Below are 25,817 nucleotides of genomic sequence, written 5' to 3'. Positions count from 1 at the left end.
CGCCAACCACGACTCTTGTGTATTAATCCCGACCTTGGCAGAGAAAAAGAAGCCAGAACCATCACAATTGTACATCCCATCCCACTCTGTGCCTGAGGACGCCAAAATACAATAATGGAGATGCTTCCTGGCAGCTCAGAAATGAGGAATTGGTCCTCAGCAAACCCCACCTGACCCAAACCAAACTCAATCCCGCCCAAACGCGAGCGACGGGCTGGTTGTGCCGGGGGTGACTGCACAGCCTGTACAGCTGCACAGCAATCCTGCCTCAGCCTGGGGGCACATCCTGGGCCTCCAGTGCTGTCTCCTCGTGAAGCTGATTCCCTCCAGCCCCGTGGCTGGCCAGGAGTTAAGTGATGATGAACACAAACGTATGGATCACACCACGGCCCGCGTGGATTGGCGCCGCTCATCGCGCTTTGTACCCGCGCGACTCCACGGCTGCTCCAAAGGCAGAGAGGCCTCTGGCATTTCCATCAAAGAGCTTCAGATCATTGAAATCATCAAATTGCCAAAAGCAATCCCGAGCCAGCTGGGCTTCAATGAGCTTTAAGTGATGTTAAAACGGAATATTTGTCAGCCCAGTGGCCGGTTGCCGCCCGTACCTTTTGTTCTGGCGCAGAAGCTCCGAGCCTTTTCTCCAGGACACAACAGCTCTGGGAGAAGCGTTGGGTTTACAACTGATTGTAACTTCCCCTCCAACTTGAACAACAGATAGTTTCTTCACGGGGTTTCTGGAAAAATCAGGGGCTGCAGCTAAAAAGAGAGAAGGAAGAGGAGACGTCATGAAATGAGCTTTCTCTTTGAGTTCAGACAGAGAATTTAATAATTGTTCTGGTTTTTAAATTTCTGCAAAAGGAAATCTAAATCTAATATTAAAAATGCATCTAAGTATCAAAGAATTCTAATTCTGTTTCTAAAGCTGTCTACCTAGAACTGTGTGCTCTGACAAACTTTCTTGAGGAAATCTGGAGACTGGGAGAACTGGTCTATCCGTGATGGAGGACAAGATTCCTGAGCAGGATAAACTTCACACTCCTGATCCAGCCACAAATATTCATCTGCAGAGAATATTCTGTCACAAGCACTGTGCTACTCTGGCTTTCTTTTCACACACCTACTCTGTTTTCTGAAAATATGTTTATTTTTTCCAGCAGTTTATGTGAAAATTCATTCTTGGAGAAGAAGAAAACACAAGATATTGGGTGGTCCTGAAATCTGTGTTTTCACTGATATTTGGCTGTTGTAAAACAAACTTTACATTTTGAAGTCTAGAACAGAATACTTTTGTAATATATGAGCAAATTCCATTCATGTTCATCTGTGGTCATCATTAATGAGATTCCTTTTTCCAAGATATTTGTTTATGTCCATATTTGCCATAAGATCTTTGTTTGAAGCTCAAATTCTTTCCCCTGCTTTCTGAAATAACTTTAAAAACCTGCAGAATAACTATTAATAACTCAAACTAAGCGAGAAAGAACATTCATTAAACTGGTGTATATGTAAAAATAAAAAAAGACCAAAAATGGATTAGATTCTTCCCCCAAACAAACCATGAAATTAAACTAAAAAACCCACATTTTCATGTGGGTGAAAAGCAAAGAAATATCAGGTTTGAACTGCCAGGTTTCATTAAATTCAATTTTTTTCTTTCAACGAGTGTCCTTTTTACTTGTACCTGCGCATTTAAGTGACATTTACTCACCAATCACCCTCAGCTCAGCATTGGCATAAATGGTGTCATATTTATTTTCTGCCACGCACTGATAGAGGCCTGAGTCTGACAGATTCAGCGTGGGGATGAGGAGAGTCCCATTTTCTATTTGAATTCTTTCCTGAAAAGAGAAAAAACAAGGGAAAACATCAACAGAGCTGATTAAGTGAACAAATAAAAGGTTTTTTTAGCATCACACTGATGCACCTGATCAGGATTCAGAAGCAGAAATGTTGTTTTCTTGGCAGTAATTAGGATGGATACGTCAGAAATGGGATGTGCACCTCTCTGTGTGGTGGTGGTAGTTTTATTTCCAGCCATTTCCAGCCCTCTGAGCTCTTCCAGCTTTTCAGGAAATCCAGGCACACATTGCAGCAGTGGCTTTGGGCAGGATTTTCCAGGTTTTCCATGTGTTTCCCCGCACTGCTGAGCTGGGAATGTGTGGTTATCCTTCTCCAAAGGAGATACCTCAGGGCAGGTAGGGATGCTCCACACTGGGAGCCTGGAGCATCTTCCACCTGGATCCTGGGAAGCAGCACCTCATCTTTGGATGGTGAGACATCATTCCATCATCCCACCAGATAAATCTGATGGTGATAATCCCAGGTGATCAGAAAAGCTCCACAGGAGACAGAGGTGCTCCAATAACAGGAATATTTTGGACATCATCACACCCCAAGTCACAGAAAAATGAGGCACTGGAAAAGCTCCCCTTGAAAGTTTCCCCTAGAAAAACAACACTTAAGTTCCACTTGGAAAGCCCCAGGCAGCTCAGGGAGAGCATTCTCCTCCAGGCCTGGATTTCTATACTCATCAACTTTCAGCAATTCTGCTGAAATAGAGGAAACTGCACAGTGAGGAAATTTGGAGCAGAGCTTGGAATTTGGTGTATTAAAAGGAGCTTGACTTGCTCTGCTTTGGAAAACAGAAAAAAAAAAAAAAAAAAAAAAAAAAAAAAAAAAAAAAGCCGGTTTCATGCTGCAATCATAACTTAAAGCTAAATATCTTGTGATTTTACAATTACTACCCTCTGGAGACAATAATAGCTGCACTGCAAAGTGGAGCACTGAGGAGGAGAAAAAAAAAAAAAAACCACAAAAACATTCCCCCAAACAGATGAGTTTGGAAGATCCCCACGGGGAATATAAATCCCATCACCAAGTGCAAGCTTGAACAACAGATATCACTGGGAGGAGGCTGCTGCTCATTCAGCCTGGCTCTCCTGCCTCTGGAGCAGGAATGGAAGAGTTTGGAGTGCACAGTCAGGGGATGCACTCCAGTGTGTGATGAACAAGCAACTCAAATGTATTTGGGAAGTGTTAAATATCTGTCATAGAATCCCAGAATGGGTTGGGTTGGAGGGATGGTAAAGTTTATCCCATTCCACCTCCTGCCATGGGCAGGGACACCTCCCACTGTCCCAGGGTGTTCCAAACCCCAATGTCCAACCTGGCCTTGGGCACTGCCAGGGATCCAGGGGCAGCTACAGCTGCTCTGGGCACCCTGTGCCAGGGCCTGCCCACCCTCTCAGGGGACAATTCCTGCCCAATATCCCATCTAAACCCACTCTCTGTCCATTTGAAGCCATTCCCTGTGTCCTGTCACTCCAGGCCCTTGGAAATACTCTCTCTCCATCTTTCTTTCAGGTCCTGCAAGGTCACCCTGAGGTGACCCCAAAGCTTCTCCTGTCCAGGTGAACAATCCCAGCTGTGCCAGCCTTTCCTCCCAGCAGAGCTGCTCCATCCCTCTGCTCATCCTGGAGCCTCCTCTGGGCTCTCTGCAGCAGCTCCAGGTGCTCCCTGTGCTGGGCCCAGGGCTGGGGCAGCTCTGCAGGTGGGGCCTCACCTGAGAGGGGCAGAATCCCCCCTTTCCTGCTGGGATCAGCCCAGGGCTCGGGGGGTTCTGGGGTCAGCACACACATCCAGGGAATGTTTTCCACCAGCCCAGCTTTTCCTTGGAGGTCTCCCAACCACAAACTGACCCAGCCTGAGCTTGTTTAGCTTGGAAATGTGATGAGAGCACAGCCTGGGGCTGCAAGGCTGGTGTGTGGCAAACTAATTAACAACATTACATTACTCAGCCACTGATAATTTTTTTTTTTTCCGAGGCTCTCACTACAGATATCTTTTGCATACTTAGTTTTACCTCCAGGCTGTTTGCTATCCTCTCAGTGCCTTCTATTTTTACAAACACCCTTTGAATACAAAACCCCTTCTCTGAAGCAAAGCTCGAGTGTTCCATCCTTGTCCCAAATTCCCCACCGTTTCTCTGCCGGCCTCTTTGAGCTGTGGCAGACAAAGGGAAGAATAAAGCACACGGTGTACACCAGCAGGGAGAACGCTGCCATGACCAGCCAGGTGGTCAAGCAGAAGGGTTTGACAAAGAGGAGACAATCAGGATCAGCCCCGGGGTGAAAAGCATCTGGATGTTATTCTTCCTGGGAGAATTCCGACACGCGGGGCGCAGCGACAAACTGAATATTTTATTACATCTCCTTTGTACTTTCCCCTCCAAAGTGTCCATTCTGCCCATTGAGCAATAACATCCAGCACTTTGTTGCCTGAAGAATTGCATTTACAGCAGACTGTAAGTGCTGTGAAAACGCTGGCTGAAAACGCGTCTGTCGAGAGCTTCATCCCTCTTTATTGAAACGGTGCAATTGAGGAGTGACAGACTCTAAATATTGCTGCCTTCAAAGAGAGAGAGAGAAACAAGATAATCTTGCTCACAAGAAGGTGACAATGACTGCAATGAGAAAAATTGCAGCCCAGGTAAATTCTGGCTATTTTCCCCAGGTGCAGGTTGGGTCTGTTCAAGACTGATCTGGCAGAAAATTACACGGAAGATTGGACCCCACTCCAACTACTTTAAATAAGTACAACTGAATCAAATAAATGTTGGTTCTGCAGCCCAGCAGGTGTGAATTTAGCCCATATGTTTTGGAAATTCTCCGGTATGTGCTCTTGCTAGGCAGGAATTAATCACAGTATTATTTTTTTTTTCCATCCAAGTGAAAATGCCTCGCGGATGAGCCCCAGAGAGGATGGATGGATAGTCCTTAAAAAAAATAAAATTAAATAAAATAAAAATTTCCAGCTCTTCCTTTTATTTTTACATGGCTTTCTTTGGATTATCCTTCTACAAAGCACAGAAAATATTGCCCTCAGAATTAGCTGATTTTCAGAGCTGACTGATTAATTAAGGTAAAGGATTAACTCAGCAGGAGAGCAGCCACTCTGCACCAGACCAAACGTCCACCCAGCTACTGATTTGGAATGGAAACAGAAGAAAAAGTGCAACTCAACGTTGAGCATTTTGCAATTCCAGCTCTGGAACCCTTTGGCATCCTACCAGTTCCCCAAACTGCAGATTATGTCTACAAATATATTTAATGTTTCTTTCACCAATTATAATTCATATTTTTAAGCCCTTCTATACCTACAGCCGTATCTTGTAGCAATTAGAAAATTCACATGAAGATATTGGTGTTTTTCTCTCTCTCTCCCTCCAAACTCCAGTTTCATACATTTCCAATAAAGATGAAGTCCGAGAATTGAGGCTCTGTCTTGCAAAGAGTTTGTGCTATTATATTGCTTTTCATACATTAATCTTTAGCTATTTTTTTGAAACTTAATTAATATATTGTGAAATTGATATAATAACTAAATAATAATAATAAAACCCAGCAAAAAGGTGAGGAAGAAATCAAAAAAGACAGGAATCTTACCTCTGACACGAGGGGCTGGCCATTTTTTAACCAGCTGTAGGAAGGGCTTGGTTTTCCTCTTGCCTTACATTCCCAAAATAAACTGTCATAGAGAGACAGAAAGGCATTTTGGATTTTTTTATCCCATTCAGGGGGTGCTGAAAAGAATATGCAAAGCATGTTAAGCAGGAGAAAAGTGATTTAGCTTGAGGTATGCTGCTATTAATTAATGAACCGAGCTGGGCTAATTAATATCTGTTCAACACATTTTTTTTTATTATGCTGCAAGTGAATCGTGTACAACAATTCCCTGGCATGAAACTTTGGGTAAAGCTTGGGAAAATGGTAGAAGTCAAGTGGTTCATGGAGTTTGGTTGAACTTTTATCCATTTTTGCAGCAAAAATGTGCAGAAATGGTGATTTTTCGATGCCTGAAATTCAGGGTATGTGTGTCGAAAGCACCAAGACACCAAATTTCTGCAAAATCTTCCTCTAAGGGAATTCCCTGAGGTGTAAAAAGCAGAATTTGCAGGAATCACCCAGGAGCTCTGTGAACAAACAAGCCTCAAGGACTGAGCTGAGCAGGAATCCCTTTGGGGAAAGTGACATTTAGATAGAGAATAGAGATAGAGGTGAGACGTGGGGAGGATAAATAACACCTCATTCCATGAGCAGGGAGCTTCCACTGTCACCACCTGGCCTTGGACATTCCAGGGATCCAGGGGCAGCTCAGCTGCTCTGGGAATTCCATCCCAGCCCTTCCTCACCTTCATAGGGAATTATTTCTCCCAAAATCCCATCCATCCCTTGCCCTCTGGCATTCCCTGAGTCCTGTTCCTCCATCCCTCATCCCCAGTTCCTCTCCAGCTCTCCTTTAGGTGCTCAAAGTTCCCATAAGGATGAGGTTCACCCTGCTGAAAAGCACTTCTAATTCCATCTAATTTTTGCTGCTCTCAGAGCCTGAATCATGGGCTGGAGTCATCACACACACAAAGCAGTGTCCAGGAAAGAATCCCAATTTTTTGGAGACAACCTTCCCTCAGAAGAAAAACCCCCAGAGAGTAGAAAAGGAGCAGAAGGAAATCAATTACAGAGATAATTCACCAGCACACTCCTAATATGACAAAAAAAAAAAAAAAACCTCATGCCAAGGTTTCATGAGTGCTGTTTATACATTGCACTGTGAACAGCTATTAATTAATGTACAAAGCACAGTTAATAAGCACATTGTCTTAGATTGAATTAACTGATCATAATTTTATAATTGCCTGTGCTGTTATCAATCACGGCCAGGTAATCTACTGAACTTAATTTTAATGGAACTGCTTGATAGACGTGGGGAAAAAAAAATTAGTGAGCAATGAAGAGCAAAAACTACTCCCTGAAAGCAAGGAAATAATGAAATATTTAAAGCAGCAGCAGACTGTTCTATTCCTGGCATATATCTTGATATTAGCCATGGCTGCAGGAGCCTGGTGGCTTATCAGCAAAGCCTGCATCTCTTCATTAGAAGAGATTTACTTTAAAAAAAAAGGAAAATACTTGCCAGAGTCTTCTCAACAGATGTTAACTGGAGGCTCAGTCTCACTTGCTGTGATTTTTTTTTTTCTCTTCGCTGTTATGTTTATTTTTTTTTTTTTTTAACTTTCTCCTTTTAAAGATTTATGAGGCAAAAAGAAAAAAAAAGATTTCTCCTCTTATTCCTGTCAAAATCTGTTGCCTTCCCTGGGTGTTAACAATTCCACTAAAGAGACATAATTCACCCTGGCTCTGAGGGACCGTCCTGTGTGAGTGGGACTGCAGGGAATCAATGCACAGGGGGAGGGACAAGGGAAGGGAGAAGATTCCCAGATTATTCCCCACTTTTAGCCAAGCTGGAAGGAGAGGGAGGAATGGGATGAGTTCCCCCTGCTTTGTACTTTCTGTTGACTTCTGCTATTGGAAACTTGCTGGTTTATTTCTGGTCACCTCTTACACTTTTCCAGAGTTTTATCCTGACTGGGAGAGCTGTCACTGAGCCTGTACCTCTATCTGCTATCAGACAGCTCTGTTTAAATGGAATTTCAGCAATAATTATTTTAATGTCAACAGAGGAGGTGAAATCCAAACCAGACCAAAGGCTCCTGAATCCTTCCCTGCTCTGCACCTGCTGCTGGACACTGATCCCTCCCTGGACAAAAAATGTAGAGATTCCTCTCTGCCTTCCCTTAACATTTCCCACTTCCCACCTTTACCAATCCGAGCTTTGATGTAAAATATATTTATTTGCTGAGGCTGTAATTCAGGGAAGGTCACTGAGAGCCCCCAATCAGTTTTTAATCATTTTTTAACCTGACCTGCATGTTCTACCTCCAGGAAGGGCTGAGAGACTTCATCTGCACTCAGTAAAATTCAACACCATCCTGTTCCCCATTAAAAATCAAAATTCAATTAATTCTTCTTACCATAGACAAACAATTGACCTCTTGCAATGTTTACTCCTCGAGTGTTCCCTGCCATGCACTCGTAGGAACCTTCATCTTCCTGCTCAACGTTGGGGATTTCCAGGACTCCTCTGCTCCTGTTGTGTTGGATTTTCTTGGCCAAGGGTTTTCCATCAGACCTCTTCCAGCCAATACTGGGGACAGGACTAAAGAATTGTATTTGTTGGAGAAAAAGAGACAGGACTGGTTACAGCACAGGAAAAAGAATGTAAAATCCTTTATTGAGAGGAGCAATGTTTTTTAAAAAGGAATAATTTCTAAGCATGACATACAGAGGTTCATGTAAGACTGAGATTTTATAGCACGTCCAATTTATTCAGGAGCACAGATCCAAAATGGGATGAAATCCTCAGTCAATTCTCTGATTTTTCCTTGAGCCAATTTTTATTTTCCCCTTAGTAACTCTTACCTGGGGCTCAAACCTGTTTTTAAAGCCTGTGATAATGACTTTGCATGTCCAAATAAACACCACAGAGGTACTGAATTATTGACTGGTTCTCCCAGCACACCAATTCCCTGTCGCACTAAAGGTATTTTCATACCCCAAAATAGGAAATATTGGCCAAGATTTCAAAAGATCTAAAAATACTCATAAATCTAAATATAAAAAACGGGAGCCAAGGTAGAAGAGAGCAGACAGAGAATTGTGTGAGGAGAGGAAAGAACAAAACATTGACAAAAAAAGAAGAATATTTCTTCTTTTTTTTTCATGTTTTTGAAGCTTTCTATCATTTTTGTTTATATTTGGATCAATGTATCCCATACAACACAAAAACAGCGAAGTGTGAAGGCAGCTATAAAAACATCCTGGATTTCTGGTAATGCCACCAACCAAAGGAGCCTCACTTTCATGATCTATTATATCACCAGAACACTTTGAAATATTAATAGTCACGGATTTCACAGTCATTTGCTGTTTCTGCAAACTGAAGTAAGTTGTTTTTTTTTCTAAGAAATTCAGTTTTGAGCTTTTTACAGAGGCTTTGGCTAAATGCTGACTTTTTTTTCCACTGGAAATAACATCGACAGCAACTGAAAACTCAACTTTCATGGAAATTACAAGTCCTTGTTTCCAGTCTCCAAGGTCTCTGCCTGACTGCAGTGCTGACTTACAACAAAGGATTTATTCCTTTTTAGCAGAGACTGTAACTTGCTCACACCTTCAATTATTTAACTTCAAGTCCTTGTTTATTGAACAAAGAAATCAAGTCACAAATACAAAATGGATTAATTTCTTAATAATTCAGGAAGTTTGGGCCTGATTTCTGCATTTTGAGTCTGTGTGTCTGTGATGTTCACAACTTCCCCCTAAGTGAGAACAACCAGGATTTTGGGAGAAATGTGAGTTCACTGAACAATTTCCTACAAACAGGAGCGACTGGGACATGTCAGATATTGTGAAAGGGCTGCAAAGCAAAACTGAGATTTTATTCTGCTTTTCCCCCATTTTGGTTCAAGCTGTAAAAAATTCCAGATATTTCTGGACAACAAACACTGTCACCACCACCTTTATTAATGTCCTTTCCAACAAGACCTGAAGTTATTTCAGAAGTTGTTTAATACCATTCCTTCCTGGGGAATTTATAATGGTTTGCTTTTCCTGAATTGTCAAAAGGTGCTGAAACCTTGGCACAGAATCCCAGGATCACTCAGGCTGGAAAAGACCTCCAAGATCATCAAGTCCAACCTCCCACCTGCTCACTGAACCAACGTCAGGAGGTGCCACATCTACCTGTGGTTTGAAGCCTTCCAGGGCTGGTGACTGTTGGAATTCTGAGAATTTTGGGGGTTGGTAGATAGTGGTGTGTGTGAGAGGCAAAGTGGAGGATTTGGGGTGTTGTCTGGGTCCTTCTTCACCTTCTTCTTCCTTCTTCTTCATAGGTTTGGGTGATTTTCTGTAACTGGTTGATGGAGTCTGCATTGCGGACTTCAAGTCGTTAGTTATTGGGTTTAAAGTGAAAATAATTTAGGTGGCATTTCAGAATTGGACAGATTGTCCTTGAAAGAACCTTGTAGAGACAGAGAGGTGCTCCATTTCACCTCCATTTTTCTTTTGTTAGTTAGAGCTCATGACTCATGAGGCTGTGCTATAGATAAGAATTAATAAACATTGAGTCCAAACACTAAACTGTGACTCCTGTGTGTTAATCCCGGCTCTAACACGGAGAAAATAAAATGTGAAACCAACAGGTGACTCCACCACTTCCCTGGGCCGCCCTTCCCAATGTTTCTCTGCTTTTTCAATGAACCAATTCTCCTTAAAATCCAATCCTGGTGCAGCCTGAGGCTGTTGTCATGTCAGGAGAGCCCACCCCCACCTGGCTCAAGCTCCCTGCAGGTGTTTGGAGAGAGCAACGAGGCTTCCCTGGAGCCTTCTTTCCTCCAGACTAATCCTGTGCTCCAGCATTCCTGTGGGATTTCTCTACAGCAAGTTAGCTTCAGCTATTTATTCAGTTATTTATTCAGTTATTTATTCAGTTGTTATAAAGCAAGGTGCTTTCAGCTGTTTAAAAGGAGCACAGACCGAGTCTGGCTCACGACTGCTGTGCTCCAGGCAGGAAAAGAGCCAGGGGACCTTCCCAGCCTGAGCCACAGGAAGGAGAGCACTTTTGGCTCCTCAAATCCTCCTGCACATCCCACACTGGGTGAGCAGCGACTGTGCAACAGCAGCCTGCAGAATGCCAGGAGCGTTTAACTACCTGCTTTAAAGGTGTCTCTCCTGGATTTAATTTTATTATTATTTTTTTTTAATATCACAAAGAGATTAAAATGAACCAACAGCCATATGGGAGGAGGAGACAATAATTAGATGCATTCTGCCACCTGAAAGAGCTTCATCTCCATATTTGCTGTTCTCCCAGCCTTTTGTTTTCTCCCAGCACTGGTTGTTTATGAATGAGGGAATTTTGTGCTGACACCAAGGCCAGAGGCAGCGCTCAGTGGGAAAAGGTCCCTTCTGTCAACTTGGCCAAGGTTTGAGCAAAAGACACTCCTATTTTCCTTCTCCACACCCCAGACTTGTAATCACATCCTTGGGGATGTTCCAAGGCAAGCTCAGCTCATTTTTGGCCAAACATGAGGATATTTGAAGCTCACTCCTGATGTCAGCTGAGCAGGAGGACAGAGCAACCTCGGAGTTCATCAGCTCTGCTGTGTTTACAGACAATAAATAGTTCTCAGCACTTTGTTCTCCTGCCAGGGAGCCTGGATTTTATCAGGGGAAGGGATTCCTGTGTCAGGACAGCAGCTCCACATGAGCTACAGGTAAAAGAGCAGAATCTGGGAGGGTCCATAATTCAGCCAGTTCCATGGGATGGACCTTCCCAGAGAATATCTGCATTTCTTCATTGACACCTCATGGCTGCAGAATTCCCAGCATCTTCAGTCACTGAATTTTGCAGAAAAGTTTTTTTTTGGCTGGTTTCACTTTTTTTTCCTGCTGCTAGTTTCCATCTTTATGACCAAATCTCTTAGTAGCAACTTTTATTCAGGCCACGTGAAACCTTTCAAGGTTAAAAGGAAGGAATTCCTGTGTCAGGACAGCTGAGCTACAGGTAAAGGAGCAGAATCTGGGAGGGTCCATAACTCAGCCAGTTCCATGGGATGGACCTTCCCAGAGAATATCTGCATTTCTTCATTGACACCTCATGGTTACAGAATTCCCAGCACCTTCAGTCACTGAATTTTGCAGAAAAGTTTTTTTTTTGGCTGGTTTCACTTTTTTTTCTTCTGCTAGTTTCCATCTTTATGACCAAATCTCTCAGTAGCAACTCTTACTCAGGACACATGAAACTTTTCAAGGTTAAAAAAAAATAAATAAAATAAAACCAGTTTGATTAAATTGGGTTTTGGAACAAATAATCTATTTAGAAATTGATGCTTTAAGGGGTGAAACTTTCCTTTTGCTGTAGGTAATTGTGTATAAAACCTTGTGCAATAAATACATCCCTGTGAATTTTTGTGGGATTATTTTCCACGTTCATATTCCTTGGAAGGTCAGGAGCTGACTCTGCTGCCCTGGTCTGTACCTGCCCCTCGTGGGTCTTTCTGTCATTCAGTCCCTTCCAAAAAACCAGATTAAAAACAATAACTGCTTGGGCCAAAAAAGTTTTGGAATACATAAAGAAACAATGAGTGCACTTCCCAAATTTATTACACTTCATAGACAAAGTCTGCCTTTCTCCCAAGTAAATAAGAAAACAGTGCATAAATATGAGAGTGTCTTAGTACATAAATCTGCAGTTTATTTGAAACCTTCAGAGCATCCAGGAGCACTAATTTAATTTATATTCCACCATACAGGCAGCAGAATCACAAAACCATAAGTTACTAACTGGGGAAGAAAAGGAGATGGGGAATATTTTGTGGTTGGTGACAAGTTCTTGTCACAGCGAACGCGGAATTAATTTGTCTGCAGAATTAGAACCCACACCGTGGGGGAGGCTTCACCTTTCCCAGCAAAGATGATGCATTGGGACTGTGCCTCATCTTTTGTCCTGTGCATTTGGGGACCCTTTGAAGGGAAATCCAATCTACATTTGGGATAATGAAGATGAGCCCGAGCTGAGCTCTGAAAGCTGACACAGGGAGAATTAGGATCTGAGGAACACCATAATTAAAGTGTTTAATTTTGGCCCCTCCTGATGAATTACCTGAAAACAGCAGTTTTCTGCAAGTTGTTGAGTGCCACTCTCCTGGAGGCACAACCTGAACTGTGTGAGAAGAGATCTTCTCATCCCTGAAAGGGCAAATCCTCAGGCCTTGCTTTGATCAGAGATGAGGCTGCAAACTTCACTTTTGTGCTGCCAAAATATCATCCCCATATCTGGGATTTCAGAATCCTGTAACTGACCCTTTTAAAGCCTCCTACATAAACAGCTTGAGAATGTACCAGAGGTGAAGCTTGGGATTTTTATGTAAATTTAGTAAAAATGGTTATTTGGAACCCCCTTGGAGCTGTGTGATTATCTACTTATTCCAAGAGCTGCTAGGAAAAAAAACCCTTCCATGAATACATTTAGGGGAATAGGTGGGATCTTTGAAAAATGAATATTCTGGGGTGAAAGAAATCTTGTTTTGTATTATTCACATATGCTTTTTACAACCTCAGCTGGCAACAGCCCATCTGCAGGGATTGTGAACTGATTATTTCCTTTTCTTTGAGAAGGGAATGAAGAAAAATATAAACCACAGACAGGGTTTAATAAATACGTGCACCAGACACGGAAACTACTTTGCTTATTTTCATTCCAGGAACTATTCTCATTTATGCATCAGAAAAAAAAAATAAAAAAAAATAAAGTTATTTTGAGAGAAATCTACAGAAAGCAGCACAGTATAACTCAACTGAACATAATTCTTTCCACGGTGCTCAATCCCCTGAAAGACAGGGAACAATAATTTGGATATATGGCATGATTAATAGAGCTTGATCCAAACCAGACTTTTAATCCTGGCATAATATTAAACACTGTCATCGTAATGAATATTGGTGCGGAACACAAAGTCTCATCTCTTCTATTAAACTGCCACAGGCTGCAGGATTTGAAATAGTGGAGCCACTATTTCATATTTCAGTTTTCCCTCTTTCGAAGGATTAAGTATAAGGTGCAGTTTTTTGCCTGTTTAGATTCATCAGAGAGCTGCACTTTATGTGATATTTCCTTCACAGTGAGCATTAATTTGCTTTTTAAAACCTTCTATTTGCGGTGTCTGTTTTATAAAATAAAGTTCAAAGTCAAGGGCTGACCTGAGATCCTTTGTCCATTTGGGATCCATCCCTCTAAACCCTCTTTGCAGGAAGAAATTCTTACATAACCCTTATTTTCCTCAAAACAAGAATTTCTGGGGGCTGGTGGATGATTTATAAAAAATCATTAGGGAATATTTTAATGTGAAGTGAAAAAAAATGTTTTGCAACAGAACCATGTGGAATGTACCTATCCCACGGTGCCTCACAGGAGCATATTTGGGTGACTTTGAGCTCCCCCACATTAAAAAAAAATGTATCTTTAAGATGTTTTAAACCAAGTTTTAAACTGGGTCTTGAGCTTGGCCTCTCGTTTGAACCGCGGAAGAGCCTTTTGAGCGAGGCCCAATTGGTGTGATTTGCTTCTCCGTGCAGAAAAAAAAAAAAAAGAAAAAAAAAATAGAGAAATGCTATTTCTCTAAATACCACAAAACTACTCTCATTTAAGACTTTTTGCAGAACCAAAACCCCAGCGGGTTGCCTGTGATCTGCCTTCAGCGTGACAGATTTCCGCTATTCACCGGCGCCCAGGTAGCGGCAGCCGCGGCATCGGCCTAACAGTGTGAATGTAGAAAATTACGGATAATGGGCAAAGCAGTTCTGAAACCCGAGCGAGATAATAACCACCGGTGCTCGTGGCAGATCAGAGGTACAGCTCAACAAACGCTGGGCTGAATTGATTTTAACATAAACAGACAATAGCAGGGGCCAGGGTTTTCAGCGGAATTTGGGGATCGGGAGGCGCGGGCGGCCCCGCGTTGCTGCATTTAGATGGTTGTGACTGCGATTGTGAACGGCTGGAGGCAGGAAACTTCCAGCTTTTCACAATGCCACTAATCGCCTGCACAGCTCTGGAAATCTGGCCTTATCTAATAAGTTAAGAGTGTTTCACCTGCAGTCTTGCTTCGCTTGCTTTATTCGCGTCCAAATGCCGGCTCTGAGATAAAGATTTTCCGCTGATGGGCGTGTTGGTGGAAAGGTGGTTTAAGGTGGGATTTTTTCTCCCTCTCTTTAGGGAAAAAAACCCAAAACCTGTGCAGTTCTGTATGAGACAATGAACTTCTAAAAATAAAATTTAAGAGGAGAAATGCTGAGAAATTCTCCAGTATCACCACCCAAAGGCCTCTGCTCCAACACAGGGTCCACATCAGCACTGTGACACCAGGGAGTGGGTGGAAAATGGATTTTGGCCTGTGGATCCCTGGAATTTAGGCAGGATAACTCCAGGGAAGTCTGGCAGCATTGCTTTCAGCTGCAGTCCTGCACATGGAGAAGAAAATCTACATTAAAGCTGCATTAAACCTCTCAGGCATTCCTGAGCGCTGCATAGAAGGGTCTCCCGGAGGGATCTCATTATCCATATGTCCTTTCACTCTCCTTTTTACTCCTTAAGATGTTCTTAAAATGGCAAAATCTGTTCATCACATTAACATGACCCATCTTTACCCTTTCATTGAGATGTCAGTGCTTTGTACATTTCATTTCCTGTTTTTTTTTTTTTTTTCCTCTATCATTGTTCAGTGCTTTCCATGCAACAGATGGAAATAAGAAATGACAACTTGAAATGTAAAGCCTGCATGGACTAACACACAATTAAAGAGGCATTTAAAGAAAAGTAGCTAGACAGTATTTGGGAAAGAAAATCAGCTTTACCCAGACTGCTAAAGTCTGGTACTGCTTTTGGGCCAAAAAAAAGTGCATATACCTTTAATAAAAATTAGCTCGAGTATTAGTTTGGTATAGAAATCTCGTCTGAAAGGCAAGGCCATTTCAATCTTATTAACTTTTTATTTGCTTTATTTTTCTACTTGCCAGCGTAGGTTCCAGAGGAACATTTGATTAATTTGTGCTGTCTGCAAGTCAGGCTTTTAACCTCTGGGAAAGCTCTAAACACTTTAAAAGCTTACAGCCTTAAAATGGATTGTCAAAGTGAACTTAAACTAAATAGAGGTCAACAATCTAAGGGTTATTTGGGCTTTTCCGGGGAAAATGGTGCTCGTTGGAAAGACTGGGGTTTGTGGGCTGGTTACAGTGATTCAGTCCCCCAGCTGCTCCCTGAATGCAGAGCAGCTGCCTGAGCCACCACTGCAGCTGGGAATAGGCCCAGCAGTGCAAGAAAACACAGAAAATGCAGGAAAATGGATTTTTGGAAGGAAGGGCTTCTGCTGGGTCTTCCCAGGGCTCCTCAGTGTTGCTTTGGAGACAGGAGGGTCAGGAGATCCATCCCACACACTCTTCAAACATTAACCTGATTCCCCACATTTGATTTTTAGCAATGAGAGAGCCCAGAGGCTCCAGGATGAGCAGAGGGATGGAGCAGCTCTGCTGGAAGGAAAGGCTGGCAAAGCTGGGATTGTTCACCTGGACAGAAGAAGCTCTAGACTGAACTAATTGTGAGTTAAATCCCTTCCAGGGGCTGAAGGAGCTACAAGAAAGATGGAGAGAGACAATTGACCAGGGATGGAGTGACAGGACAAGGGGGAATGGCTTCAAACTGACAGAGAGTGGGTTTAGATGGGATATTGGGAAGAAATTCCTCCCTGTGAGGGTGGGCAGGTCCTGGCACAGGGTGCCCAGAGCAGCTGTGGCTGCCCCTGGATCCCTGGCAGTGCCCAAGGCTGGGTTGGACAGGGCTTGGAGCAGCCTGGGACAGTGGAAGATGTTCTTGCTGAGGGCAGGGGATTGAAACTTGATGAACTGGAGGAGCTTTAAGGTCCCTTCCAACCTAAACCGGTCTGTGATTCTGTGATGTCACACAAGCAAAGAAAAACCATTCCTATTGTGAAATCTGTCAGGTGTGAGTGTGCAGCTACACCAAGCCCTGTCACCTGGAGTCAGGCCTCATCTCAGAGTCAAAACCAATCTCCAGAAAGAAAATCTTTGCTCCAGTTTTCCCTCCTCTTCCCACATTCCCTCCCCCTGCTTTGAGCTGCACCCAAGTGAGCTCCAGCTCCAGCTCAGTGTTCTCTCTCATCTCCTTGGGAACACACGGCACAGAAACGATCAAAGCAAGGTTAAAAAACCCACAAGATTCACAAACCCCCTTCTGACCAGAATAATTCTAGAGGAGAATTATTGAAAGGAGCAGCGTTAAACCCCACATTTAATAAAAACAGAGCTCTTACTTTCCCAGGGCGAAGCATTCCAGCCTGACAGAGGAGCCCTTGGCCGCGTAGGTCGTTTCTGGAAAACGCACCTCAATCTTTGGCTCGTACTCCCCCATCACACCTGTGGAACACCAAAACAGCTCACTCCAGCTGAGCCCCAGACCTTCTCCTGCAGCAGAACTTCGGGGTGAAAGGAAGGGTGGCATGAATCACTCCAGAGCCTCATGTTCCACCCGTGCAAGCGGCACATGATGGAGCAGGTCAAACCTCCTGGGTGGGGTTCAACCCTGTGCTGAAAATGTTGTGAAATCTGCCCATTCCCTGCTTTCAGGAGTTGGAGAGCGTGACTTTGCACGAGTTTTACATTATAAACTTGCTGTGCATCGAGGTTTTTGAGATAATTTTGGGTTCACACCTCTTAGCAAGCAACACTTCTGCCACTAGTCACGCTCAGGGCACTGTGTTGATCCTTTATGCAAGAAAATCAGAAAATCCCATGTCCAAACTACTTCCAAAACTCTTAAAATTTCTTTAAAACATCCAAATGTGACTTACAGGCTTGAGGAAGGCCGATGTAATTAGATGGAATTATCATATTTGAAAATCTGGCCGAGCATCTGATAAATCACAGATAATCCAGTATTAATTTAGGGCATTTAATTTTGCAGCAGGTCTGGGATGGATTTAGGAAACTAAACTTTCAGCTGAACTTCTTAAATATCTTTCATGTGTCTCACAGTGAAAAACTCATTCCAACTGTAGGGATGAAGATAAATCAGGTATTTTCCTGCAGTGCCTTTGCCCAGATCCCACACAGAAAATGGACCAATTCTTGTTTTATATTTAACAGACATCTGGATAATATTGCACATGCGACTTCCACTGTTGCCTCAGAGGCTGCTGGCGTTGGAGCCAGTCCAGAGGCCACCAGAGTGAATGGGAGAAGATAAAGAGACTGATAGAAGGAGTCTGAGAAAAGGAATGGCGTGATGAGAAGGAAAAAAAATGAATCAGAAAAGATCTTAAGCATTTGCAATCAGAGTTTGTGCCAAATTATTAACTCTGGAGCTGGGGAAGCGCAGCTTTGCTGTGTGTGATGTGCTGATGTTATTGAACAGCACAGCCTCGCAGTGACAGCATCATTCCATAATGCACAGCTGAGTTTTGTTTATCCTCCAGATCCAACTCTGCGCAGACTTTTGTCACTGATTGTCGCCGCTGCTTTGCAAACACCACGGGTGTATTGAAATTTAGGTGGGCAAACTCACAGAACAAACTTTGTGCACAGATTTCCAGGTCTGTATTTCTCCCCGTGAACATTTAATTACAAATGTTGCCAGGAGGGCGTTTGTACATGTGCAGGGACTTTCTCATTTGAAGCAGCTCTTCGGATTTGATATCTGAGCTATACTTAGATGACAAATTTAGAAAGATTTGTCGGATTTAAACCTCAACACAGGCACGAGGTGGGAAATATTAACGTGCCACATGACATTCTCTTGTTGTTCAGTGACATTGAGAACTTTCTTTGCGTGTTCATCTCCTCACCCCTGTCCCTGACAGCTCAAACGTCACTGATGCCTTAGGATTTTATTTTTATATTTTTTCATAGATTTGTAATCCTGTGATTCTTTAGTGTAGAACTCTAAACTCTCTACAGGGTGTTAAGTGCTGATTTCCCATTTTGGACACAACAATTCCTCTCCAGGCCTGGCAATCAAGGACCCCTCACTGCCTCAGGCCCCAGAGATGGAAACAAAAGTGACTTGGGGGCAGCAAACTTGGGGCCAATGACTTCATTACCTGGAGCTGGAATTGGAAGATGAACCCCCAAAATGCAAATGGACCAAACTGATCAAAGCGTGAAAGAAAACCTGTGACTATTTTGTGTGTAGCTCCTGGGGGGTTTCATCTGCCCTAAATGTCCCTGAAGGTTCTTCAATAAATAGAACAGCTTTATATTCCCTTAATTCTGTCTGGGGTCTGTTTTTAGGTAGCCCCAAAAGGCATCACCATTTTGTAGGGCCATGTCCTGCTGCACAACCTTCCCTGGGGGAGCTTTCAGTGAAAAGGTGAATTCCCAGCACCTGGAGCAGGATCAGTTGGGTGTTTAGGGGCAGCCAAGCCCTGCTGTGCACTCACCATCTCCTCGGAGGGTGAGGGCAGTGGGGGGCCCCCAGACCCTGCGCTGTGCCTGGGCGCTGCTCACGGCACACGTGTAATTCCCAACATCCCAGGGCTCCACCTTGGCCAGGTACAGGTTTCCTGTCTCCTGGGACACAAAGCGCCGGCTGTCCTCCTCAACATCCAGGGTGGTGTTGTTGAAGATCCACGTGTAGGACAAGGCTGGAAAAACACCAGACACACATCATGCATCCCTTTCAGCTGAACCCGCTGCCCCAAGAGGGAAAAATGATGGAAAACCTCTGGGGAGGCACAAATTAGCACAGGCCACGTAAGCATTGCTCGTTTTTGATACATTTCAAGCCACTTCAGGAGGTGACAGCAGTTTCTGTCCCCTGCTACTTCTCATTTTCCTGCTTAGCCTCCTCCTAAGCACCAATAGTGGTGCTGCAATGGCAGAGGAAAGCTGCTTCGGTAAATAATTTCTGTTTGTGGCACTTTCCCTCTGAAAATCCAGAGGGCAAATTGCTGCTGGGTGCTACAGCTCCTCTCTTCACTCTCAATATGGAAAAATTAAAGTGGTAACATGGAGATTGATCGCTGGGTTTTCATGGAGGGATGAGCTGAGCTGCACTAAAGTGTTTTGGAGACGACTTAAGATTTGATCCTGTTGCATATTTGATAATGAACATCCCTTTATCTTTCACACTTCTTGCCCCATTCTCACTTCTTGCCCCTTTTCCCACATGGTGCTCCACAATTCAAATCTCCAGAATGTAGATCTATAAGACCAGGTAAGTTAAAACTGATTGATTTGACCAGCCCACCCTGGAAAAATGGACCTCCTTGTGAGTTCACCATCCTCTTTTTTTGGGAAAGGCTTTTGGGCCAAGTCTCAGGCACTGAGGAGCAGGTTCACAGCTGATCCTCCAGTGTGGGGTCACCCAGGGCCCCTCTCTGCAGCTGCTCCCCACCCAACAGCAGGAGCAGGACTCAAACCCTGTCTTTTACAAGCCACAGTAAATCAGAACTTTCCAAATCTACCAGTTTAGCTCCTCTTAATTAAATGCATAATTCATAAGCTAACAGTGTTCTGCCAACAGCTTCATTTTTACACATTTCCCCCATCAACAACCCCATTCCAAAAAAGATTATTTACGTTGCTTACCCCCCCCTGAGCTCCGGCTGGGGAGCAGTATGGTAATAAGTCTGCAAACTCCAGTAGTTTTGTGGAGTTTTATGTTATCAGCTTCCAGCATTTTAGGACTCTCATTAGAAATGATGCATCTCCAGGGAGCAATCAATGACACTTTCTATACTTGGCTAAATCCTGCAACGGGCTCCGTTTTACTGCAGATAATGCGAGACTTTCCCGCGCTCTGCAGTAAAACCTGGGAGATGCAGCAATTAATTCTCCGTGTTGCACAAGGTTGTGTGCAGCTCTGTGGGCCTCACCCACGAGATTAAAGCCCCACATTTACCTGCCCATGGACTTTGAGGTGTCTTTAAACATTTATTTCCTGAGGAAAATGTGCACCAGGAGGGGTTTTCCTACAGGAAGGGTGAGAAATAAGGTTTGTAGCCATGAGCTGTATGTCTTGCAGAGATACTCAGACTGTTTTTCTGTCTCAGGAACAGGTTTTGCTGACTGCAGGCTGTCTGGGCAAGCAGACCAAAGTGTGCAAAATTCTGATTTCAGCTCATTTTTTGAAAGCCTCTAAAAGCTGCAAGATGGGGAGTCTACAGAAAACGCTGAAGATTTGCAAGGTAAATACCTTAATCTATGCTGAGTTAAAGGTTGTCCACATTTCTGTGAAAAAAAACATGGATCTGCCTCTCCCCAGGTTTCCCAAAACACTGAGGGCTGATACCTCAATGTTTTTCCTGCCAGCTGGAATTCTTGCCTTTTTACCCAGACCTGAACCAAGCCACCTCTGGGCAATAAAACCACTCTGAGTGCTCCAACCTGACATTTGGATGGTTGTGTGTCCAAGAGAACCTGGAAATAATTTTAAGAATGAGTAAAAGGGAGAAAGCAGGTTGGAATTTCTCTGCCCAAGTTCTGGTGGTGGCAATTGCAGAGCTGAAGAAAGCCCTGACCCCCTCTAAGGACATCCCTGTACCTGCCAAGACTCCAAAAGGATTCCCAGGAAGGATTAAAAAAAAAAAAAATTATGTCATGGAACCAAAACTCAGAGTCCAACTGTGGGAGCAGGTGATGCAGCTGAATTCTCTGTGCAAGATAAAATAAAATAAAACTCTATTAAAGCCAACTTTGTTCTATACAGAGATTCTTCAGGAGGCCAATCTGTGAATTAATTAATCACGAAAAGGGAACCAGACCTTTTCTGTCCTGATTTCTCTTCTCAGGGGGCTCCAGCTGACTTCATTTTCTGAAGTCTCTCCCTGTCTGCTCCCCACCATTGCTTCAGGGACTATTGATGAATTTCCCCATTAACTGGGAACAAGCACAGGCCCCTCTTAGTCATATTTAAATCCCTTTTCCCCCAGTATGAGGGATATAAACACTCCCCCTCTCCTTACTGCGGGTTCATCATCACCCATCCCCAGGCCATCCTTGCCTAGAGCCTAATTCAGCTCCACTAAACTCTGCAGAAACCCTAATTTTAATTGACTTCAGTGGGAGTTGGATGAAATCTCAAGAGGAAGGAGCCAAACTTTGGAGATTGAACTTTTTTTTTTTTTTTTTTTTTTTTCCATGCTTTTAAGGCATAATACCAGCAACCTACTCCCTTACTCAGTATCTTTTGTTGGAAAGTTACTACAGCAACAGGTAATAGAGTAGAAAACCCAGAGCTGTGTTATAAAATCTTCCATTTTGGGTCACTTGGAATGAATCGGATGAGCCAAAAAAGAAGGAGAAAAAGCCCTTTGCTCTCACTTTTATGGCAGAGCAGGAGTTACTTTATAGGGCTGAAATATTAGGGTGTGTTTGTTTGGTTGGGTTTTTTTTAATCCAAGGGAAGTGATTGTGGTGTCAGTGTCCCTTCTCACCCCAGAGACCCCAAAAACTGGTTAATCCGCCTTTAAAACCTGGTTAATCACCTTTCTAGGTGAGCATTCCTGAGCTTGGAGAGCATCCCCCACCTCTGTCAGCCCTGAGAGTTTTCCTTCAGAGCTCGGCTGGGGAGGAGGAGCAGCTGATGGTCCTCCCTGAGTCTGATCTGGGGAATTGAACATTGCAGGAAAATCCAAATCAATGCTGCTGCATCTGCAGCTCAGCAGCTCCAGGCTGGGCTCAGGGAGGGGACTCTCCCTTCCTCTGGAGCTGGGGGAAAACTGGATTAAAGGTTGATGGGAGCAGAGAGAAAAGGACTCTTTGTTTATCCTCCAAATCCAACTCTGCACAGACTTTTGTCACTGTCCTGCAAACTGAAGGTGACTGAAGCACCGGGTTCTCTAAAGGGAGAGACACTTCAAACCCTCCCTTTCAGATGATGAACTTGATCAAGTGCAGAATTAATGGAAAATCCAAAAATCCAAGACTTTCCCAGCGCTGCTGATCTCACCCCATCCCCTGCACACACCCAGTTTCACATTTCACCTCCTTCCCCAGCCTTCTGCAGGCTGACAATTCGGAATTTTTACCCCTCCAAGCGATTCCACAGGGCTCCTCCATCCTTAGGAGCGTTTTGGGGTTTATTCAGCCTCCCTGCAGCAATGTCAGCACCGAGGAGAGCTCCGAGCCTCCGTCCCACTCCCAGCCCTGGCAGCTCCTCCACACAAATAAATGCAAATGCACAGAGATCCTGCTGCTCCTAACAAGATTAGCAACTTCCTTAAAGCTCTGCAGGGAGGCAGCTGGGAGGAAAACAGCCTTTAGATCAAGCTTCACTTCTAAGGAAATAAATGAACAACAGTCCACCCCACAGTCTGGTGTCAAGTATTACCATTTAGGCAGCAGGTTCTGAAGCTCAGGCAGGTCAAGCTGCAGAAATTAAATCTTTTCCCAACTTCCTCCCTCCATGTCTTTCCCTGCTTTAGAGTTCTCTATAAACCACTTTTTTTTTTTTTTTTTTTTTTTTTTTTTTTTTTTTTTTTTTTTTTTTTCCACTAGTAAAATATTACTGTGTGTGCTGATTGCACCGGGGAAAAAGGGCTGGCCTAAAGAACTTAAAGCAGAGATGAGATGAAGTTCAGGAAAAAAAATAAAAATAAAAATCCAGTTTACCTGGTCCCCCCTGCCCTGCACTAACAAGCAGAGGGATGGCAGAGCTGAACTGTGTAAGGTGAGGTAATGAGCTCATAAATAACAACAGAGACACCAGCTCATAACTGAGTGAGCAGGGCCAGGCTGGGGAAATAAAGGCTTTGGGGTGGGTCAGGTAACCTGGGGCAGCCCCTGATCTTGCTTTAAAAAACTAATTACAGGCTGTGATTTTTTTGCTCTGTTAACTGTAATTTTTAATGTCCTAATTGATCTAAGATATAAATTTGGTGGTTTTTTTGTTTGTTTGTTTGTTTGTTTGTTTGTTTGTTTTTCTTTTCTTTCATGCTTGTGTTTGATCCATCCTGAAATTCCTCCTAATATTAGTTCACAGCAATATGGAATTCTCTTTTTGTTCTCTTTAAAGTTGATGTGAAAGCTGCTGGAGCAACCTTTTTTTTGTACATTTGTTTGTTTGCTCGGTGGGGTTGGTTTGTTTGTTTTTGGTTCATATTTTTGTCCTCTATTTAAATGAATCACTCATTTCTCTTGTACAGAAATAGGTTAGCAGTGCTCTCAGGTAAGAAACCAGCACACACACAAAAAAAAAGAAGCAGCACATCTTTCCTTGTGTCAACTGCACTGCAAAATTAAGTTTAATTCCAATTGAGCTTTAAATAGTTTAAATATTGTTGCCCATGGAGCAACATGTTTGGTGTCTGATGCAGCTGAGTGTCCTGATGAGCTCTGCAGAGTTTTCCTGTGAGCAGGAGCTTTAACTCCAGTGCAGGACCAGATAAACTTGGCAACGTGAGAAAGAGAAGTGAGACACTTCCCCAGAGACCACAGGTGGTAGAAACACTTCTGCAGCTCTCCTTCCATCTTCTTGATGTTGTATGGGAGGAATTGAATTAATGAACCGTCCTTGTTTTCCCTTCCATTATTTCTATTCCTCTTCTTCTATTGTTATCCCGACTTTTAGAGGTTGGCAGGAGGTTTTACCCAGTGCTTCCTATTTCAAATTTCCTGTATTAATAGCAGCTGCTTCAAACAACTGCTGTACAGAGGGTTCCTGTCTTCCTTCAAGTCATTACATCACAGGAAAAGCAACTCTTTCCCTGCTGGTATAGGGCTTATCTTCCAAATTCCTTGACATCTCTCTAATTCCTGACACATTTAAAGTGCTGCACAGAACTCTTGTAATGTGAAGCACAGTTTGTAATCCTTCCTCCTGTAGGTATTGTGAGGTGGAGGCGAGGGTTTCAATTAAAAAAAGACCTAAATATACAATCCTTTTCAACAAAAAAAAACAACTTCCCAAGCACCTTGAAATAGTCTCTGACTTATCATGGCTCACACCATGCACTTCATCCCCATGGCACATGATTTTGGATCCTAAACAGAGTGTTCAGGGATGACAAAAAGGCTCTCTGGGGACTTGTTATTGCAGGGAATGGATTTTCCAGGCCTGTTGGTCAGCAGTTCCCAGCCCCAGCTGCAGGAACACTCTGGGGCAGCCTTTGCTCGTGGGTACCATTTTGTCACTTCAATTAATCTGGGGGGAACTCAGCTGGTAACTATTTATTTTGTTCTGAATTTTTTCTTCTCCTCATTCCTATTTGTCAAATCATAATTTTTAGCCTGCAGCAGGAGGGAAATAGATAGTTCACTGGCTCCAGGATGGATGTGTTGTCTTTCTGCCTGTCCCACTGATGCATTTGAGGAACTCTTTGAAGCTCTTTGTGCCCTTAAGGACCAGGTTTCACTTGTCTCCTTGATTATATCCTCCTTTCATATGGCTGTAAACACCCAGTGAACTGACACTTCCTCTCTCTCTGTAGGACTGGAGGGGTTTCTATTGATTGATGGGGTTTTCTCCCTCTCTGAAATACTGCATCCTCTTTCTACATCACTGTTTACCTTCTCCTGGGAGTTCAGCTCATAACTCTGTTTCTTTAGGAAGGATTGAGGGTTGCTGGGAGCTGGGAATGGAAAACTGCAGCTCCTGTGGATGTGTGGTCACTGCTGCCTAAAGCAGGATGTGAGTCATCTGAGAACTGCTCAGTCTTTAAGTCCAGAATAAGACATTTTAGTAATTATTGATATTTCCCCTCTATTAATAAAAATTTGCATTACTTGGGTAAAATTTTCACCTGAGTTTACCTCACCCAGAAAGGAAAATCTCCAGGGTCTTATGGTGAGCACCCCCAAATAATTAATCAGAAAATTCCTTTTCATTCCTCATCTGAAGCACTGACAATCACTATGAAACCTGATCTAGACCCTCCTTTAATCAACCAGTTCACCTCTCCAGAAACCCTTTCCAATCTTAATTATCCTCTGATTATCAGGAAGGAATAAAATCAGGGATTCAGGAGCAGAAGCCAAACCTTCATGAAAAATACAATGAAGGCACTGCAGCAATAGGCACCAAAGGGGAAAGGAGCCATTCCAGGCAGACCTGGAGTCGTTTTTGGTGCAGGAAGAATTGCTGAGGAATTGCCATTCCATGAGGACCAAGGATTCCTGGGATAACCAGGAATGTCAGCAGAGAGCCTTGGACACCCTCGTGCTGTGTCCTTGCTGTGTCCCAAGGAATGGCAGGTTCTCCTCCCTAACAAAACAATAAAAAGGCGCCTTCAAAAAGTGTGAACTTTTTGAATAAACAAAATCTATATTTGTTATAACCCCAGGTGATGATGCACTGTCCTGGGTTGTGGTGTAGGATGTGCACACAGTATTTATTCTATCACCATCTTCATG

The 25,817-nt window shown here is 43.4% G+C and overlaps 1 protein-coding gene across 3 annotated transcripts in view; it reads right to left on the bottom strand.

Moving 5' to 3' along the window:
• The window catches only part of CNTN6 (contactin 6), a 131,057-nt gene that overhangs the window by 33,713 nt on the left and 71,527 nt on the right, over positions 1–25,817 (bottom strand). For all 3 annotated transcript variants that reach the window (XM_083869763.1, XM_083869764.1, XM_083869765.1), the window contains 6 exons: positions 18,905–19,108; positions 16,781–16,883; positions 7,868–8,052; positions 5,445–5,581; positions 1,709–1,838; positions 606–756 (listed from right to left, as the gene is read on the bottom strand). In XM_083869763.1, coding sequence (XP_083725889.1) covers positions 606–756; positions 1,709–1,838; positions 5,445–5,581; positions 7,868–8,052; positions 16,781–16,883; positions 18,905–19,108 — 910 coding nt within the window. The remainder of the gene's footprint in view (positions 1–605; positions 757–1,708; positions 1,839–5,444; positions 5,582–7,867; positions 8,053–16,780; positions 16,884–18,904; positions 19,109–25,817) is intronic.

The sequence above is a fragment of the Zosterops lateralis genome (assembly GCF_965231275.1).
Source record: "Zosterops lateralis genome assembly, chromosome: 11".
Lineage (NCBI taxonomy): Eukaryota > Metazoa > Chordata > Aves > Passeriformes > Zosteropidae > Zosterops > Zosterops lateralis.
Note: the sequence above shows the minus strand (reverse complement) of the source record. Positions and strands in the feature narration are given on the sequence as shown.